Here is a 21,010-nt window from a genome sequence, read left to right as displayed (position 1 = left end):
TCAGGGGCGGTATCGCTGTATCGGGTCACTTTCCCGTCACCATTTTTTTGCACATTTAGAAATAAAAATATCCAATAAAGTTAATAATTACTACAGACTTTCTAAAATCTCATATATTAAAAAATAAGAAGTTATGTATATGTTACATATAAATAAAATAAAATGGAGGAAATTTGAAGTTTTACTGTAGTACATTTGTGATAATAATATAGTACAGGTATATTTTTTGAATTTATTTAGAAATCTGAAATATAACATATTACCTATATTCAAAACATTTTTAGCAATAGTGCAATACTTTCCTGAAAATATGGTAAAAACAAATAAATGGGTGATCGAGTAGCCATACACAAATGCCTCATCAGTAAAAAATTTGGCTGGGTATCGCCCCCTTTCTCCCAATAAAAAATATCTGGCACCACCACTTTATTATTGGATTCAAATTTAACACACCTATAATAGTGATCCACTCGACACCTAATGTACAGCAGAGTAGTAACCACTTGTTAATATTTGTTTTTATTGTTCTTGCTTTGTACATATATAAATATTGTAATTTAATAAATATTTAACCTAAACAACATAATATATTGACAAACAAAAATAACGCACTATTGTGTAATATTATAAGAAATGTAATGGATAAAGTGGCATAAAACATAAACAATTGTTTTTATCGATATAATTTTTTTGATCAACGACAATTAAATACCGTAAAAATTATTGATTTGAATATTTTTAAAATTTAAATGGCCCAAAATTTTTTGTGGGCTAATCCCTCCAAGCACCCCTAAATACGCCTATGGATACAGGTATAAATGTGATATTAGTTTCTACAATTCAAGTTTTCAATTAGTGATCTTCAAATTGCCTACCGCAAACCCCTTTTTTAAAACCGTTCATACTGTTCTACGAGTTTATACTAGTATATTATGTACGTATGTTAGTATGTATTGCGCCACAATAACAAAACATATTATTGTAATATTAATAATTATTAGTACATATGACTAACCACGAAAGTCTGGTTTTTAATGAATTTTTTTATACACGTTCAATAAGTAACCTATAAATCGATTACGATGATTAGTCATCTTTTAGATATGGGTAATTACTTGTTATTTCTAAGTACTTACCTATGACTGTTTGGCGGAGTCACGAAGAGTATACATTATGCAGATATCGAATATTCGAATGTACAAATCTGTAATAATCCTATTATAAATTATACTAATGTTTAATACTTTAAATGGTCAGTTTTAAATTATACCGTAATTTTTTTTTCATCTTTTATAGTAGATAGTGAATAGATACTAGTGCAGACTATGTTATATATAATTATAGTTTATATTATAAAGGTTGTAATGCTCTCCGGTTATTTATTTTTTTATTACTTATTTACTCAAATAGTCAGACTTAGCATAATTTGTTTTTATGAAATAAATATATTTAATTTTTGCGAACTGCACGACGTTACGCTGTAACAGGTGCTGCAATTAATCTCTACCAACTTTAGGTAACAACAATAATAACGTCACCATGTCGGTTGACATTATTTTAATTTCAATTCCATGAAATTGCTAGTTTTTAATACCTAGGTAATAACAAATAACAATTAATCTATTTTAATTGACCATCGCCAGTGATACAGTGGTTTAGACTGTTTAAATTGTTTAAAGTATATAATATTAAATGGGTATACTTTCAGTATAATCGTATAATATATTATCATATTAGTATGTATAATGTATATAAGACAATTATAAGTATTTGTACATTGTATACAGTTATTGACTTTTGTGTTTCCTTTCTTCAGGTCTAACTGTGGTAAGAATTTGGTTATTGTTAAGTTCGAATAGTATAAATTAAGAGGAGAAAATCTTCGAAAAAAATATGACAAAAAGCTGAAATAGCACATCCTTTTTTATTTTTAACAAAAATATATAATCACTTTTGAGTTTTGGGTCTCACGATAGAAACTGTTCAGAATTAATTGATTATTATATTAATATCTAATTTGGTATAATATACGTTCTATGATTCTCCTACATTTGATTGTTTGAATTACATAATTAATAATCTAAATAGGTACTTTTAGACTTAGAGAAAATTCAGAAATCCAAATATAGAAGGAATAGCAAGGAACACTTTTATAGTTTACTAGTATTCAAATTAGATTTCCTATTTCAATATAATTTAATACAAATTATTATGTTGTAAATCATAAATTATCATAGTTAATATTTGAATTAGACCTACTTTACGTGTTTAAGAACCAATTAGGTACATTTAACATGTATAATAACTCGACAGTGTTTCAATTAGTAATCTATATTATAATATTATATTATATTGTATATAATTTATATATATGTATAGAATAAAATTAAAAATGCAAAATGAACAACTAATTTACAAATATTTAAACATTAGTTAAGATTTTAAATTTTCCCGAAGAAAAGTATCATTTTTAAATATTTTAAAAGAAATTAGAATATTTTAGTAGGTATCTATTTTGAATTTTTAAATACTTTATTGAGAATGTGAGAATATTAATTTTGATAAGTATTCGAGAATTTATTCCAAAAATTTTAAGTACTTTTATTTTAAATCTTAATGTATTTTACCTAAATTTGAATACATGAATTTAGGTAGGTACATTATTAGTTTATATATTTATAAATTTGTCATGTTATAAGGAAGGGGGGCGGGCCTAAAATTATAAACATAGAACAGGCCCGCGGAGGGCTTCGCACTCCGCTATCCCTACAGGTTAGGTTAAAATTTTACAATTTTATTGTAACATTTATTATATAAAATGTATATAACAACTTCAAAATTATTTATTCAACGGTGTTTAATAATACATAACTTTTTATCATTGTCGTCTTCTTCTTGTTGTGTCCGAAAACTGTAAATGCCAAGGCATTAACAGAAGTTGGTCCTGAAAAGGACCGTTTTGAGGAGCTATATGGCATTTTTAGCACCGGTGTTGTCAGAATTAGTAAGCTGTGAGAATACAGCATTAACAGGGGCACCACGTGAAGGTTTTTGCCACGCCATCATCATTGTCGTATAGCTCAATCATTTTAATTTTATTACAAATTTGAAATTTACAATAAAAAATTCATACATGAAGTTTAAATGTTCACATAACACATCTATCGGATATCTTGATTATGAATTACGTTTTACACTTTATAATTTTCTTTAATAAATAACCTTAAATTTCTTGAAAAACTTTTATAAATGTAAGGGGGCTAAGCCCTCCCAATTTACGCCTATGAACAAATGTAGTCATACAAATTATTTGGACCTGGTCCATTATTATAATACATTTTTAGTATATGCCTCAATGCCTCATGTCTCGTACTCTCGTGTCTTGTGACTCGTGAGTGTACTAAACATATTTCATATATCGGATATATATATGATGTATAATACATTTATAATAATATCATTAATATCACAATTTAATAATAATAAAAGTTAGTAATTATATACCGTAGTCCTAATAGTTCTATCATCCATATGCTCATACACACAATAAAAAAATAGTTTTATATAATAATGGTGTCATGAATTAAGATATATTATGTATCATAATTAATGAGTGGTGTACAAATTGTTCGGGAACGACTGACGTATAGTCGAAGAGTCGTTATCAAGCGATCCATAAACTATAATAACTACGTCGGTAACATTTTGAACAGTCTTATAGATAGTACCGCAACCACGGTAACTACGGGCTGTTATCTTTTCCGTACTTTTTCGCTCATGTTTTTCTGATTACGAGTTAAGTAATATTTGTTATTTTATTTGTTTTTTAAGTTGCTTGTTCGTCGGTTGTTTTCGTTTTTGTGTTAAGATTTTCAACGGCAAATTCATAATTTATCTACATTGAGTCACATCGAACATTTAGAATTATTTTACGTTCCGTTGATCTTCGCCATTGTCGGACAAAACAAAGACACAGCGGGCGTGTATGGCTTTAGCCGCCGTACAGACGTCTCCGACTATAGGGACTTCACAACAGAATTCGGTGAGTTCCTTAAATCATACGAGTATACGATTTAATTCAATATTCTAGATACAACAAGGTGATTGATAGATATTATTCGTAAGAAGCCACTACGAACGAATGTAGTTTTTTGTGTTTTGACCTAACTAGGTAAACTAAAGTTACGAAAATTAATTCCAAATTCGTGTATCTGACGATTTTTTCTGCGTAAGTTTTGAATTATTCATTGATCTGAAAGAATATTAAAATTCTTGTAAATGAGTGTTTAATGCATTTACTATCTTGCAGAACATCTATCTATTTTAATATTTTGATTTAAAATATGATTATCTATAAGATTAATCAATGTTGTATAAAATACAATTTAATTATTTCAACTGATAAACAAAACTTAACATCACCAATTATATATACTACTATTATAAATTTATAATAATATAGTATTTTAATCAATACTAATACTAATTGTAAATATAGATTAATGGGGAAAATATTGTTTTTGCTAATTGAGTAAATATGATATTATTTGTTATTACATTTTTCTATTAACTATGTGTTACCTACTACAAAGATGTTATTCTAAAATTATTGTGCTTGGTTATAGATTTTATATTTAAGTATTTTTATATAATTTTTTCAAGCATCATATTTTAATTCTGATTTATAATAATCTCTGTTATAACCTTTATTAAAGCTTCAATAGTTATCATAAAAAACAACATTTGAATCAGTAAATGATAGGTTGGAGGGACAAAAAAAGTACTTCTATTGTGTATTTCTGATGACTATAATTTAGAAAAATTGTTGGGGACACATGAAATGTCTTTAAAATGTTATCAAGTTTCAATTAATTTAAAAACTATACAAAAGTATTAACTTATCTAGTATAAAAAGATTCATATATTTTGATTCATAAAATGTGATTATTATTTGTTATGTAAGTGCACTTTACAGTTTGTTGAATAAAAAAAAAACTAAATGAGAATTTATAGTGTAACAGGTTATAGGTATGTAAACAAAGTTGACCTAGAATAATTAAATAACTAGAATTCATTCAGTGTAACTGATTTGGTGTGTATTTTGTTGTAATTACATGTTAATTATCAGTATATGTTTTGTTTTAAATATTCAAAAGATAATTATAATATTAATATAATGTGGTAATATACATCTAGATATGTTTTGCGACTACTGAAGTACTTATACATTTTAGATAATGGGTAAATATATTTCTTTTTGGTTATAAGGTTAAATTTGAGTATTTATTATACTTGTATATTCAATTTTATATTTTTTTGTTTTTGTCATACATTTTCCTCAAACTAGTAATTTAAATAAAACTTAATATAACTTAATATAACTTAATATTATTTGATACATAAAATATGACATATGTTTAAGTTGTTATTGATTACATATTACATAGTTATTAAAACATAGCATCATAAGATAAAGATTTTGTCTGTGTGTTTGTCATGAGTTAACTATAGATCTCAATTAATAACTCATAATTACAAACTATTTATTATTGCATGAAAATGTAAACATTATTTAAATTCTTCAAAATACTGATTTAATATGTAGTTTTATGGTTTGTCATATATAAGTAAGAGGTGGATGTTTATGTTTATGTCCTTTTTTAGGATAAATGTTTAAAAATAATTTTTTCATAAATAGGTGATAAAGTTAGATTTGACCACACATTTTGCCATTCTCCCTGAAATTAAAAGTTTTATGCAGTATATGTTATTGCTGTCGGGTCTTGTTTGGAGCCTTCTTTCATTCTATTAATACAAGACACAAATATATTTACTCTATAATGTTATATCATTGTAACTAAAGTTAAGACTTGTGTTAGTGTAATCATGTTGATACCATATTGTCTTTAAATACCTAATTCAGGATTAGCATTTATGTATAAAGTAAGTACCTTTATAATATAACATATTTATTCCTTACTTATAATGCCAGATCTCTAGAAAACTGGAATTTATTGTTTAATATGTAAATTGATATCATTCTGTGAAACAATAAAATGTTAATGTTCTACTAAGAATTAAATCAGGTACTATGTGTTTTACTTGGTTAGATAAAAAAAAAATATATTTACTCTTGGGGATGTGGGTAATATAATTTTTAACATTTTCATAATACGGGTACCTAGTAACTAATTAATTTATAACTTACTATTTTGAGGTATAAATCTTTGAGAACTAGTCTGTTTAAAATTTAAATTAAAGTTTAAAACCTAATTATTTTGTTAAATATAGGAAAACAAATGATTTATTAGTCATTGACCTTATATTTACTTTAGATAATGTCTTAAACTCATTATATTTTGTATTTAAAAAAGTGGTATATGATAGGTTTATACTAGTATATAAACTTACTGCTTAGTGTTAACTCAGTAATTTGGGTTAAAGCTAAGCAAGTCATGAACTTAAAAGTTTTTAAAATTTTATTTAAGTTTATAATATTTTTATTAAGCTCAAATATGATTTTGTTGTTTCTTTCTTTCTTTAGATCTCATGCAAATGTATTACCCAACAAGAAATTATAGTCTGATTAACTCAACCGAAATTTTATTCTAAACATGTATATTTGGTTATCTATTGCTACGACTCGAATGAACACAAGTTATTTATTGTTTCATTACTTATATTAAAAGTTCAAAACATTTTTATGAATACTTTAAATAGGTATTATTTTGTCCGTAGGTACTTATTTTTGATGTCGTCAATATAATTTTGAATCGTTCTTAGTTTTAAATAATAAGATTATTGTGTTGTATTTTATTTTACAACATTCAAACTAATAAACATGATTTTGATTATCTAACTTGATTTTGAATATGTGGTCATTATCTTATTTTTATTTTATGCGTAAGATTCAGTAGCTATTATTGTTTATAGTAAATACGTTTCAAGCGTATCTATTGTTGTCCGTGTTATATTCTTTAAAATAGGATACCTACTTTACAATTTCACTTGACTCGCAACAATGATTATTCGTTATTATTGTTATTTTTTCTTTGTTTTATTAAAAAAATCGATTCATTTGTTGGCTCTTTGTTTCCCCCCAGGCGTCAATATGGGTAATTTTCCGGATTAAAATCACGTGGTGATAATCGCGACGGCCGTTAAAAATAATGGAGACCTGAGACGTGAACATATTATTTTTGTTATATTATAATAATAAACTGCGCGTTAACGCTTATAGGCTTCTCGACCAAATTAAATAACAAAAAAATCTAAAATCAATCCTAAACGATAAATTAGAAACTCGATAAAACCTCCAAGGAGTCCAAGGGAAAACATATAATGTTATTGAGGTGTCACTATCGAACTCAGCGATAAATCGAAAAATCGTCTCGATTTCCGCGTAGCGCGCACCGTGTGGTGACGACAAAGCATGATTCCCTGTGGTGGTGGTGTTTGCGGCGGCGGCGGCCTCGTCCAGCTGAACTCGCAGGTCCGCAGCGTGTCGTCGTTGCCGGTGCGTCAGTCAGTCGTCTGCGTGACTGCCGTTGCGTTTGGGTTGTGTGCGCTCACTAATCCACAACCGCCTTGACACGTGTGGTTGCGGCGTGCGCGCGAGTGTAATAAATCGTGTGCGGATTTGACCGTTTTTTGAATAATTGTTAACCGTAAACGTATTTAACTTATTGTGTAGTAGTCGTATTCCGAATCGAATTTCTCGAAGCAATTAATCCGTTCGCCGCGATGAACCCGTCGTCGTCCCGAGTGTCCATCGCGGATGGCCTCTTTCAGTCTGTGTGTTGAGTTCGCGGTCGTACGGCGCGTTGTTACCATACTATTTCACGTATCTTACTTACGAGTGGTTGCGGCTGCTGTCGTACTGCGCTTAGGGTTAGTTTCGGGGCGCGTGCCATTCGCAGTGCTATGATGTTGTACGTCTTGCCGCCACCGGCGGCCGCTGGACCACCGTCACCGTGGTCCACAATTCTGTGCGACGACGCGCGACCTTCGTCGGTACGTGGTAGTGATGGTGGCCAGCAAGAACCGGTGGTGGCCAACGGTGGCCGGTTGACGTACAAACGGAACGCTAGCAACAACAGGCGGGTTAAAGCGTGGCTAAACGCCGTCCAAAAGAATAACCGTCCGCCGCCACCCAGGAAACCTTCGGTGGACGCTGCGGGTCCTGAGGTACGTTCGAAATTTTAGATGGTTTGCCTGCTACCCCCGGGGGGAGGGGGGATCGCACAAGATTTAATGTCTGACACCATACATGTTTAATATAATATATGCGTTATAGATGGATTAGGGCTCGCATGTTTTAAGTCACAAATAAATATATTTATATTCAGGAACCATCAAGCGAAGACTTAAATTGCTTTTTAATATATATTATAAATAATATAATTAAAAAAATATATATTGAAAAGTACTCAAAGGCATCATTGGATACGACTCATTTGCATAGTTCCGATCGCAATGGTGTTCTATCGTTTTATTACATTCATTATTAAAATTATTTTATATTATACACAAATAATTTATACGACCAACACTACCTGTACAGTCGTACAGGTGCTCTTTCTGATGACATCATTATTTTTTTATCATGAAGTGTGGCTTCATCATACCGGTTTAAAACGAACTTCCATAACTGTTTTACTATACAATGTTTATGTTGTTTTGCCCGCTTCAGTTTTGATCGTATCTTAATTTATATGCATGTGTTTGTATAGCTATATATTTTTTTTATAATTTAGAGAATAGAAACATATAATATGTGTTTATGTTTTCGTATAATTAAAAAAGAAGGTTGACACGTGGTTTGGAATCTCGTTCTCTCTGTATATAAATGCGAAGAAATTTGAATAATTAACGGTTTTTTTTTAGTTTTTTTCTAGTAAACTAATTATTCCTAAATATTCTAATGGTAAACAATTTACATCGTGGTTCTAATTTTGATTATTATTTATTTTGATGCAAGATTAGCAATTTTAATTTTGCTATAATTATGAATTTACATGTTATCTTCTATATTGTTAAAAACTTTAAAATTTAGTATGCTTGGTTTTTTAATAGTATTTAAAAACGACTTTAATAATTTAGTAAACTGCCACATTCCAGGGTTATTGTTTACTTCCAAATAATCAGATATTGTACCCGTAATAGTCGTACAATATTTTGACTATTTCACAGTATATTATTGTACAAACTAAATGTTGCTCATACACTGTCAGTGCATAGATTAAGTACCTATGTAAAATTAAAAATTATTAACACTAATTACTATCGTCTACGTTATAATACGAGTTGTAATTTCATATAGCATAGAAATGGTATTCTAAATCCATATAACTATTCGTTTATGATCAATACATTCTTTTATATTATGAATTTATGCACATATATATTATACATAAAGTATGCTGTTTGAAGAATTTTGTATTGTCAAGTAAGATTAAATAATAAATTATTCAAGGTTGGTTGATATATTATAATAAATATGAATATGTCGAAATCATTTTTGTATTATAATATAGATCCTGTGTATATAAACAATTTTAATACTTAAGGTTTTATCATCTAGTACTTTAAGCGAAATAAAATGTATAGATAATATAGGGATGTATGTATAGTATTATAGGTAAATATTTATTTATGTTTACAATTATGTCACTTCATACAAAATTATCAGCAATTATCAATTCGAATTATAAAAACGTTGTTTATAATTTTTAATGGTTCAAAAAATAATCTAAGTTATTAATATTTTTAAAGATTCACTATATTTTTTAAATTTAAGAATTTATAATGACTTTTATTGTCAAATGTTTTTCAATATAGTTGGATGGATTGAAGCGTAAACCTTCTATCCCTTAGTTCAATATAATTTATTATTTCTACATCTTCTTCTAAACTGCTGGACCAATTGTCATGATTTAAATATATATTATTTAATATCTGAAGGGTACATAGATTAAGTTTAAAGTTTATAAATGCTGTCATTACGTAATTATGGTTATTATTATTAAACTACGCGATAAAAAGAAAATGTTTTGACTGATTTATCAACGTACAGTGAAGCTATAGAGAGTAGAGACTTCAAATTTTCATAATACTTTGATACTACAATGTAGAAGTTCACTAATAAACGATTGTTAAAAATTCGAATTTTAAAGATGGGCTCATATTATTATATAACCCTATTGGGTTTTGTATCGACAAAATGAAATACAATATTTTTTTGTGTATTGCAGTATTTATTGTTGCCATTAGTTATAAAAAATAAAATAGTTATGAAGATTCGATATAATGATTAATTAGTGATCTACCGGCAATTTGACAAGTTTATAATATTAAAAAAAAATAATCACTCTGCCTAACTTTTGTCCACAAACACACCTATATAGTTATTAATTATTAATAATTGTGCAATAAATTAAATAAATTAAGAACAGTTTAAATGTTGGATTGGTATTCGCAGAACTTAGGTTAGTTAGATTATATCGACTTTTATTCTATTTAAATGTTTACAGTTATAATTTTCGTATATTTTTCTATGTGACTCGATCATTGATAGGATTTCTTATTTGTGTTTTACCAGTTTTATTGTATCTACCATATGTCTATGTAATATACTTACGAATGATGAGCGTGATACTCAACTAGGTTTATCAGTTAAGTAGTTTCATGTTTACTCATCATAAAAATATGTTATTCAATTTATATTGTATTTTTGTAGGCATTAACCCTACATGGCTACATACTCTATTATAGGATAGTTGATTGGCCATTTTAACTTTAATCCTTTATTAAGATTTCTTGTACATGAACAGGCAATCAATTTTCATGATTTGGCTAAGTCTTTTTTAATATTATCTTTTTATATATACCTATAGGTAGCTGGTATATTGTTTGAAAATCGTGACGCAACTTTTTACTTTAAATTTAACCATATACATCACTATGATACGCATTCTTGACCATATAATTTTCAAATTTTTTATTTATTGTTTCTATCATTTATGAAATACAATTATGTATATTTTTAATTTTATCTATAATGGGGAGAGAAAGTAATTTCCTATATAATTTTTTATATGTGAAGAACATTGTCGCAAAATATTTGTTTATTATTTCGTGTATATTAATCGTGAAAGTATTATGCGAATACTCAAACACTTTCCCTGTTTATGAAAATGATCCCTTTATAGTGTAACTTATAACTGCTTAAATAGAGCGGACAAACTTGTTTTCGTAACATGATACATCACACATCATGGTCCACATAATAAGTCCTATACTTTTAGTAATTGGTTGCTTAATAACGTTCGTAATCTACTGCTATGCTGAAGAGACTACTAAGAACTATTAATACAAATATTTTATGATAATAATTTTGATTGTTATGTAGGTATTGGTGTCTAAATTAGTTTTTTTAATAGCTATATGGTGTAGTACAATACGATATATTGTCACTTGCATAGGCGTAACTAGAGCTCTATTTCTGGATAGGCTAAAATGATATCAGCAACCCGTGGGGCTTTATCGCACTAGTATTAATTATATTAACACTAAAATATAAAACTGAGTGGGTTAAGCGGTTAAGCCCACCCAAGCCCCCCCCTAGTTGCAACTATGGTCACTTAGAAATTATTTTTAAAATTAAACATTCTATACCTTATACACCGTTAATATTCTTGATATTAATTTTAATAATTTAGTAATATTAATTTAAATTATCTTTGGTCTCGTTCTAAAACTTGTATAATATATTAATATGTATTCTTTTGTTGTAATATATACATGTTAAGATAAGAAATTTTGACAAAATAATGTATTTAATTTGTATTTAAAAATGTCTTAAAGAAATACGACACATTTAATTAATTTAATAGTGTGTTATTTTTATTACCTATATCAAGATTAATAATTAATTAATAATTTGATAGAATCTTTTAGTATTAAATTTTTAAATAATTTCAATATTTATTATTCATGAAAAAGCTTATTGTGTGGAATTGAATTTAGTAAATAAATTAAAACCTATTATCCACTTTGTTTTAATAAGACAGGCGTGTTTATGTCGTTTAAGAAGATAAACTATCTTTCTGATATAAACATTTTAATTTAAAAATATATTGAGTTTATAGAATTATTGGTGACTAGATAACTGACTTGAAAAGAGAGCCAAAAACCATTTGTGACGAGAATGTTTTATTTTACCTATTCGTGAGTATTGAGTACCTATACATAAATAGGTGCCGTAAAAAATTGTATGTTGTTATTTTAATTTTTTCTAAAATATCTATGTGTCAATTATTCTTTTTTTATTTTAATAATATTATATGTATAGTTATGCATATTATAATTTTATTTTTTTGTTTAAGCTTACTAAGAATTTATTTTATTTTAAAATTATAAAAAATGTAAATCGAGTTATGTATTATAAAACATAATAAGCTTTTTGTATATTCTGGACTTGTTTCTAATTATTATGTATGGTATATAAATATTGTGCTAAAATACGTAACAAACTGAGTAACGCACACTGCATTGTAATTGAATAATAATTGACGTGCTTGTATTTATTAATACAAATTTAAGTTACGCCTTACGCGTATTGCATTATTTTACCTACTATAGGTACCTATTTATTTATCTATTAAATAATTGTATATATATTTTTTTAATTTATGAGACTGCTAAACTGATAATTTATATTATCTTAAGAGGACGTTATACCCGCATGTGATGTCTCTGTCTTACTAATGTAGATCATAGCAAATTTGCGTTCAGCAGAACACATTTTGTGATGTTAGCCTTAATATTAGAGTAAATTTACCTATAATCAAATTTAAAGGTAAGAATATTATCTAGAAAATGTCATATTCTTTTATTAATATTATCATTTTAAAGTGAGTTATAGCTATGTAAAATATTACAATTTTAAAATATTCATAGACACATGTGAGTATTACGTCCTCTTAACGATAAAAAATAAACATTTAAAATGTATACATTGTTGTTATTTCTTAAAGCATAAAACTATATTCATTGTTGTCATCCATGATGGTTTTAATCCTCTAATAGTATGTATAATGTATATAGTACCTATAACAAAACAAAACAGATTTTACACGAGTTCTTTTCCAAACACCGGTAAATAAATGATGTTTCGAGAGCATTTATTACCTGTTTTTATTCTTTACAAAATGCCTTATTATATACTTAAAAAACTAAAAGTATACTGCTGTATGCATAAAAGTTTCATAGCCCACAACGATAAGGATTTAATCAATTTGCATGTCATACTGAGACAAATGATTTTAATAGTTTTGCCTTACAATTATATAGGTATAAGATCATCAAAACTATTAAAGATTTGTTTTCATCTAATTAAATTGAATGATAAAAATATTATATTGAATCAAATTAATATGTTAATGGTGTTTGAGTATTATTATACGATAATATTGATAATAACTATTGAATAATATCTATAATGCCGATGAACAATAAATTTTTTAAGTATTTATATTTTAAATCCTGATTGGTATAAGGGAGCTATTTGTTTTATACTATAACTATTAACTATTTATTTTATATGCGTTATTTATTTTATTTAGACAGTAAAACAATAAATGTACCAATAGGCTATATAGAAGTTATATTTATATATGTTAGACCTTAAACGGCTTAAACCCTGATTAGATAATTGTACTTTGTAAAAGTTGATTTTTTTTTAATCACAAGCATGACTGGTTTTGGATGTAAACTTTCAAAAATATTTTTTAAATGCCACGATTTATTGAAGTTTTTTTTTGTACTCGTATAATAATAATAAAATAATGGCTTTGCTACACCGAGGTTAGCTGAACGAAGTCACTAATCAGCAACTAATTTCCCCATCATTTCATTGAGCATATACGTGATTATAAAATTATTTTATTTTAAACATTGACTATATGCTGTTATGAAATGAACAGTTTAACTAAAAGTATAATTATGTATTATATTATAATTTTCTTAAAAAATGTGCGATCACGTCAATTGAATCTATATTATACTATTCTAAAATAATGAATAATAATAAATTAATAACATTACTAGGGCTAGGATTTCTATGCAGTAAAAAAAAGTAAAATATGCAAAAACAATTTTTTTTAAATATATTAGTTAATATTATTACATGCTATTATTAGATCATGTTGTTTAAATTTTCAAATGTGAACGACCGGCGAATAAATCGAAGATTTATATTGGCTAAAAGCTTTCCACACGACGTTGTCGGAGCATATTTAAATGACGTGATTTGTCCCTGATTTTGAGTAATATTAACATCTTTTTCTTCCGTTTTATAATCACTGTTAAACATTTTTAGAAATGTTTTGAATCCCTTATTCTTCTTTAGTATAAAGTTTATTTTAGTTTAAATAGGTAGTATATTTACGATAATTTGACAAATAAACCAATAATTATAGACGTTTATTAAATAAATACCATTGAAAATTAATAAGATTCTCAACAATTTATATATATGCAATTATGTGCAAAAAAAAGTGTACTATTTAATCAAGAATAAGCTAACTCGTGCACATATCTGACAACCAATCAATTTGGACTTATCAATATGATAGAAAAATAAGCCAGTCCTGCTACGATGATCTGAAAACAAAGGGATAAGATATTTTTAGCAAGCGTTTGCCATTGAATACTAAGGGATTGGCGGTTTTCATATAGCGCTGCCATAGAAGATACGCTGTGAATAAGATTGACGCGTCTCGTTTTGCGTAATATTTCAATCCATGTGTTATAATAAATCTTGAGCAGTTGTAGTATTATGAACTGTGTTGCAACTGAGTTGGAAAGTTCAAAGAGTTTAGTTTATCGTTTTCTGACCGCTGGTTATTGCTGGTGTACAAATATTAGAAGCTATCAGACCAGGATAGACCACTACATGGCGTTGTGCTAGTTAAGGTTGTATAAGGCGACGATCCAAGGAAGGTCAGAAAAAACATGTAAAACAGCAAGTGACTCAAGTCTTGCACGGCAAATACTCTGCATGGCAGAACGAGATTTAATCATGATTAGGTTATAATAATATTATATTATATTTCGAGAAGAAATATGTTGTGGGTGTTCGCTTTATTCTCAAATATTTAAATAAACGAGAGAATAAAATGTTTAAAATATATATAACATGTATTTGCTTTACTATATTTATTGAGCCATGTATATTTTAATTTATAACTTCAGCTGGCCAACGATTCTTTATCGAGAGAGATGACGACGTGACGTAAATTACAATATTATGCGTCGTCATGGGAACCACCATAAGTGACTAGGACCTGGTTATATATACATAATATTTAACTATTTAAGTTATTTTTCTATTTCTTATATCCTATTACTTTAATTGATTATAAAATTGTCGTATTATTTATAGGGTTTTTATTCTCTAAGCCCGCTAAGGTATTGTATTATATTTTTATTTTTAATTCAATTTTCCATGTTAATCAAATTTAAGAAATTTAATTATAAATTAGAATAATTTAAAATTGATTCAGAGTTTAATAAACAGTTTAATTCTTGTTGTATACCTTTTTAGCCAAACCTAGCTTATAATACTTTGATGTGCGAAAAAAATATTTATTTTATAAACGAAAGTAGAAATTTAATTATATATCATAATGATATGTTCTTAAACGAATAATAATTGTACATTAGTATATTATTACTATGTAGTTACAAATAACTATTTTTGACTTTGTATTTTGACAGTTCTATTCACGCAGTTAAAATCATTTTTATTGAAGTGATAAGAATTTAAAGTAATTTAGTTATATTTTAACTGTGATTTGATTACAGAAAATTAATCTAATTAATATTTTTATATCTGTTATATAATTTAAATTTATTATTCGACTCTTGATTAAAATAAGTATTTAAATTAATTTTTGTATTATTTTTATATTATAATATAGTTATTGAAAAAAATAGTTGTTTTGAAATTAACAGTATACTTCAGAAAGTAGATTACTTTAATTTGTTGTCATTTATTCAAAATAAATTTTAAATCCGTTCTTGACAACCGTTATAATTCTTTAACTTTTTGTCTATATACCTAACTGCTCTTAACATGCATTCTCAAATCATTGTTTTCCGCTTTCGGACAAATGATTTCCCGTCCGCACAATTGTCGGTCAATATTTCGTTGAATAATTTTTGTTTCTCTGCCTATATTATAAATTTTCCTAGACGTCTATTTATATTGTTGTATCGAACAAATATACATCTGAATTCGGATTGACTGAATCTGAGAAAACGATGGCGCGATGATTTCGTTTAAGTATATGTATAAATATAACTGGACAATATTTTTATTATATTTTTCTTCTCTTCAGTTTTGACGTATATAGTAAAATTTACGAAGGAATATAATTAATAATTATTATTTATTTTTTATATATTAATAATAGTTGAACGACTTAAAAGAATAAAGCCTGCAAACGCATCTAACGTATCTTTTATTTGTAGGTATATTTTATATACACTGCATCAGGATTCATACAACACTAAAAATAAAAACAAAAAAACCAATCATTGTATGTCATTTCGTATATTATTGTTCCCACCTAAATTAATAGTTATTTTCTTTATGCATATTTTATACTGAAGACTGCAGCACTGGTTTGACGTAGCGGGGCCGTGTCTTATACGATGAGTCGCGAATAACAATATTTTATATTGTATTCTATTTAGTGCGGTATATATTATATTTCATCTAATCCATCTGTCATCATTGTTGTAAACGTTTCGCAGACCTAGTTTTAAAAGTAAAATATAAATTATGTTCGTCAGTGAACAAAAAAAAATCCACGATTAAAAAACACGCACCGGCCGATATTACTTCGTATGTATATAATGAAATGTTGTGTACATAACACTATGTAGGTACCATTACCACTGATATCATATCATTCAGCCGTGTCGTTGTCGTGCGGAGGGCAGACGACTTCGGATCATTATTTCCGCATGCTCGCCGCTGTAGTATATAGTGATTTAGGTAGAATGAACCTATATACAATATTAGGTACATGCCGTGTATATTAAATGACAGCCGGGCGACCCACATCCGCGCGGACGGCTGTCCGTTATTGTGTTTCGTGTTCGTTTTTTGTAGGTGCGATGCACTAGTGGCTTCTGCGGTAGTCGTCGATTTGTTATTGTCTGTCGGTCGGATACTCGGATCTCTGTAATTCGCTGTTGGTAACGATGATGTATAATAATGTGATATTATCCATACGTGTTTTATAGGTACAGCCACAGTATTATTCTGTGGTATGGCTATGATGCGTATTTTACATTAATACATATAATATAACCCGATACTAATATAATACGTAATAATGTCTTACGCATCGACGACAAACGTGTTTGTATAATATTTTTTATTTATAGTATATTATTATACACTGTACAGTGTACACATATATATAATGTATTATGGTATTGGTATAGTTGTATTTCTGCGGCAGACATAACTCATAGTTACGTGAAGATCGCTATATATTTTTTTATTCTTATAAACAGAAAAATAACGTTCATATAAACGCAACAAATTATCGTCCGATGATCATATTTCAATATAATGTATATTTTATGATACTTTTTTTAGTGGTGCAAAAAATTGTGAATTAAGTTTTCTATTTGTTTTTTTTTTTTAAATTCTCGATCGTATTATTATTCAATTGATCTATTTTTCTTAATTTTTGGGATATGATATTCATTATTATTAATTTTTATATTTTTTTAAGTTTATAATATTGAAACTGTGTTGACCTATATTTTTATTGTAGATATTGCAGTGTACATCTCTCGGTTGCCATATAAAAATGTACGGTTTATTTAAAATGGTTAATTATTCAAAATGAACAAATAAAAATATAATACTCTTTTATTCTTTTTTTATACATTTTCAATTATATTGTATTTAGTAGTGTTTTGAGTTAGTGATCTTGTTTGCAATTGTAAATTATTATTTATTATTTAAATATTGTAGTTATCATCGTTTCTTGATTACATTGAAGTCATGTTTATACATTTTAATTTAAATGGTAGACTGCATAGTAGTGTTAAATTCGTATAGGTTAACTTAGATTCCAAACTATTAATTTGTTGAGGTTATATAATATAGTTAATACATTATATTTATATATTTGTGTATGAAGTATGAACATTTGTCAAGATAGACGCCGTAGTTATTTGGAATTTCTTAACTGGACTCTGTCATAATTTTTATAAACTGTGCAGTTATTTCATTAATGTGTAATAAAAATATAAAATGTATTATTTTATGTATTTTTATTTAATATTCTTTATGACTATTAGCGTTCTGGTATTTATATTTACAGCGAGAACGAAAGTGCTATAGAATTAAACTACTGCATTTTATACTGTTTCAGTATTGACCTATCTATGGGGATTACGCACTATTTTTAACTTAATAATTTATTGAACTCTTTAAAAAATAACTATATGATGGTATGTTAATTCGTTTTATATAAATATATATTCGTAGTCATCGATTTTTTTCCACAATCGATGTCGATTTTATTCATTTTATTCTATACTATCGTGCCGCATCGCCCCTCGAACGGTATTGCCATTTTAAGACATGCCGCCGACGTACGCGCGACTGGGATTGTGTTTTTTCGGTCGTCTACGTATTTCATTCACACTGTATGTATACCAGCTACGATGCCCAGTTCAGATTTGTATATATATATATATTTTTGCACTACGTACATAGGTACACATATCGGGTATTTGAACTTGAAGGTCTTTGAACGATATTTTTCGCTTTGTTCGCCAATTACCGATTTGTTCTATTGGTGTAATACGTTTTTCTACATTCGTTCCATGTAACAATATTATTATTACAACATTGAATCAAGTCGATTAAAAACTAGCGTTCGGCAATTACATCGTTATCTAGACGCACAAAACGTCTCAAAGACGACACGTCAACATTATATTTTTAAAGCCAATTATTGTTTTTAGTATAAATCGATACTAGCTCTTTTTGTGTTTTGATTATACTTTCAGAATATTTTTGTAGTAAATTTACAAATGCCTCGTTAAAAAAAAATAATTATTGATATTGTTTTTATTAATTTGATTAGTATATAGATATCTATAATTATAATACTGGATTATAGGTAGGTATCTATATTAAAGATTGAAATTTATAGTATAATTTTAGATTTTTATAAACGCAAGACGTAATTTGGGTTAAGCGGAACCAATTTTGTCTTAAACGAAAATGTATTATTGTATTTTTGTAAGACAGAAATAACACATGCACGTGTGACATCAATGTACCGATTGTACCGTTTTTGATACTTAATTTTATGAATTTTCAACTATATAAAAATGATGCTTGTATTTAAAATTTATATTTTCCCGTATCATTCAATAACTTGCTTATAGTAATATAGTGCAACTGTGCAAGTTGTTTTTGGTTATATATATATTATGCTGTATACGTCATTTAGTTATGTGTCATTAATTACATTTATAAATACAAACTAAAATCGTAACTCATAGGGGCGTATACTAGTTCCGTGACGTCGTTTCGCAAATAGCTGCTGATATAGATACCATGTTCGTACCACCTAGTGTCAGAGGTACGACGGTCGACAGGGTTTCAAATAATATATTAATCGTATAATTCTGTTGTCCTGTGTAAGAATAAAATAAAAAATACTGTAAATTAATATATTTGTAAATCACACAATATGCTGTATTTTGTAAAGTTCTTGCGTCATTCGTGTTTAACAGTCGTTATACAAAAAACGTAAAAGACACCTTTTACAAGGTCAATGTTATAATACGCAATATTTTTCTATTATTTAATTCGTAAATGTTCAATTCAAAACGGCGCACTGTTCGCTTCCGCGCGTTACACATTAACTGGATCGATTTGCCATTTTGCGCGTAGTTGTGATTTATTCTCCTACCTATAATTAATACAGCTATAGGTACAGCCTATACATCAATACATCACACAATATACCGCAGCAATACTTGCTGCAGTGCAACACGCGTATGTCTCCATAATAGTAATTATTACCGTCACAACAGCGATAATAATATCAAATACAATAACCGTCAATTATAACTCGTGTTGTCTGTATTATAGTGTTTACACATATGCACATCTCGCATTGGGCTCCGCGTGCTGCTGCAGTTTTGCAACGAGTTAACCACCACAACGACAGTCATCAACGATAATAATAATAATTGTTTTATCCACATAGTGTGTCGAACACGAAAAACGCATCAGCAGCACCGGTACACCACACTGTATACCGTATACGTAGTATATATACACACCTAAATATTATGTTATATGTTATAATATATGTGTTGCACTGTTGCATCACTCCGTATTTTTAATATAAATAAAATATATCTATATCTGCATTCTGCACCACCGCGCGACGTCGGCAGTGCATAATAATATATAATATATTATAATATTATATTTTAAACGTGTACACTGAATAGCTATTGTATAGTAGATTTTGCAACCGTATAGTTTTATAGCCTTAAGCTCGCACACGTAATACAGCATTGGGTTCGCGCATTATATATTTCATGAATATACTACCTGCGGGAGTAAGCGATTTTTTTCATGCGAATCGATCGGTATCTTCAGATTTTCTGGGTATATAAGTATTTTTGTTTTGTAACCACTTTTCGCATATAATATACCTACTATATTTTATTGTAAATTTTTTTTAATGTTATACTTGCAAACCTGAAAACCTCTCACTTGTAGTGATTGTTAAACAAAGACTAATTAATTAAATTAAGGAGTAATTTTAATTTTAAATTCTCAAAGAAAATATATTTGGGACCATTTATTTATTGCAATAACGTAAATCAAAATGTAGACAAAGATGAACTATATGTAATATTTATTAAATATTTAAATTTCTTATTT

The 21,010-nt window shown here is 27.8% G+C and overlaps 1 protein-coding gene across 2 annotated transcripts in view; it reads left to right on the top strand.

The window, feature by feature from the left end:
- Positions 1-3,799: 3,799 nt before the first annotated feature.
- LOC132919369 (protein phosphatase Slingshot) overlaps positions 3,800-21,010 on the top strand; it is a 66,147-nt gene continuing 48,936 nt past the window's right edge. Inside the window, exon 1 of one of the 2 annotated variants that reach the window (XM_060980936.1) lies at positions 3,800-4,042. In XM_060980936.1, coding sequence (XP_060836919.1) covers positions 3,986-4,042 — 57 coding nt within the window. In that variant the 5' untranslated portion in view covers positions 3,800-3,985. Of the gene's footprint in view, positions 4,043-7,508; positions 8,188-21,010 lie in introns of those variants that run through there. The other variant, XM_060980935.1, reaches the window with a different exon arrangement.

This window comes from Rhopalosiphum padi, chromosome 2 (genome assembly GCF_020882245.1).
Source record: "Rhopalosiphum padi isolate XX-2018 chromosome 2, ASM2088224v1, whole genome shotgun sequence".
Lineage (NCBI taxonomy): Eukaryota > Metazoa > Arthropoda > Insecta > Hemiptera > Aphididae > Rhopalosiphum > Rhopalosiphum padi.
This window is presented reverse-complemented; position numbering and strand designations above follow the sequence as displayed.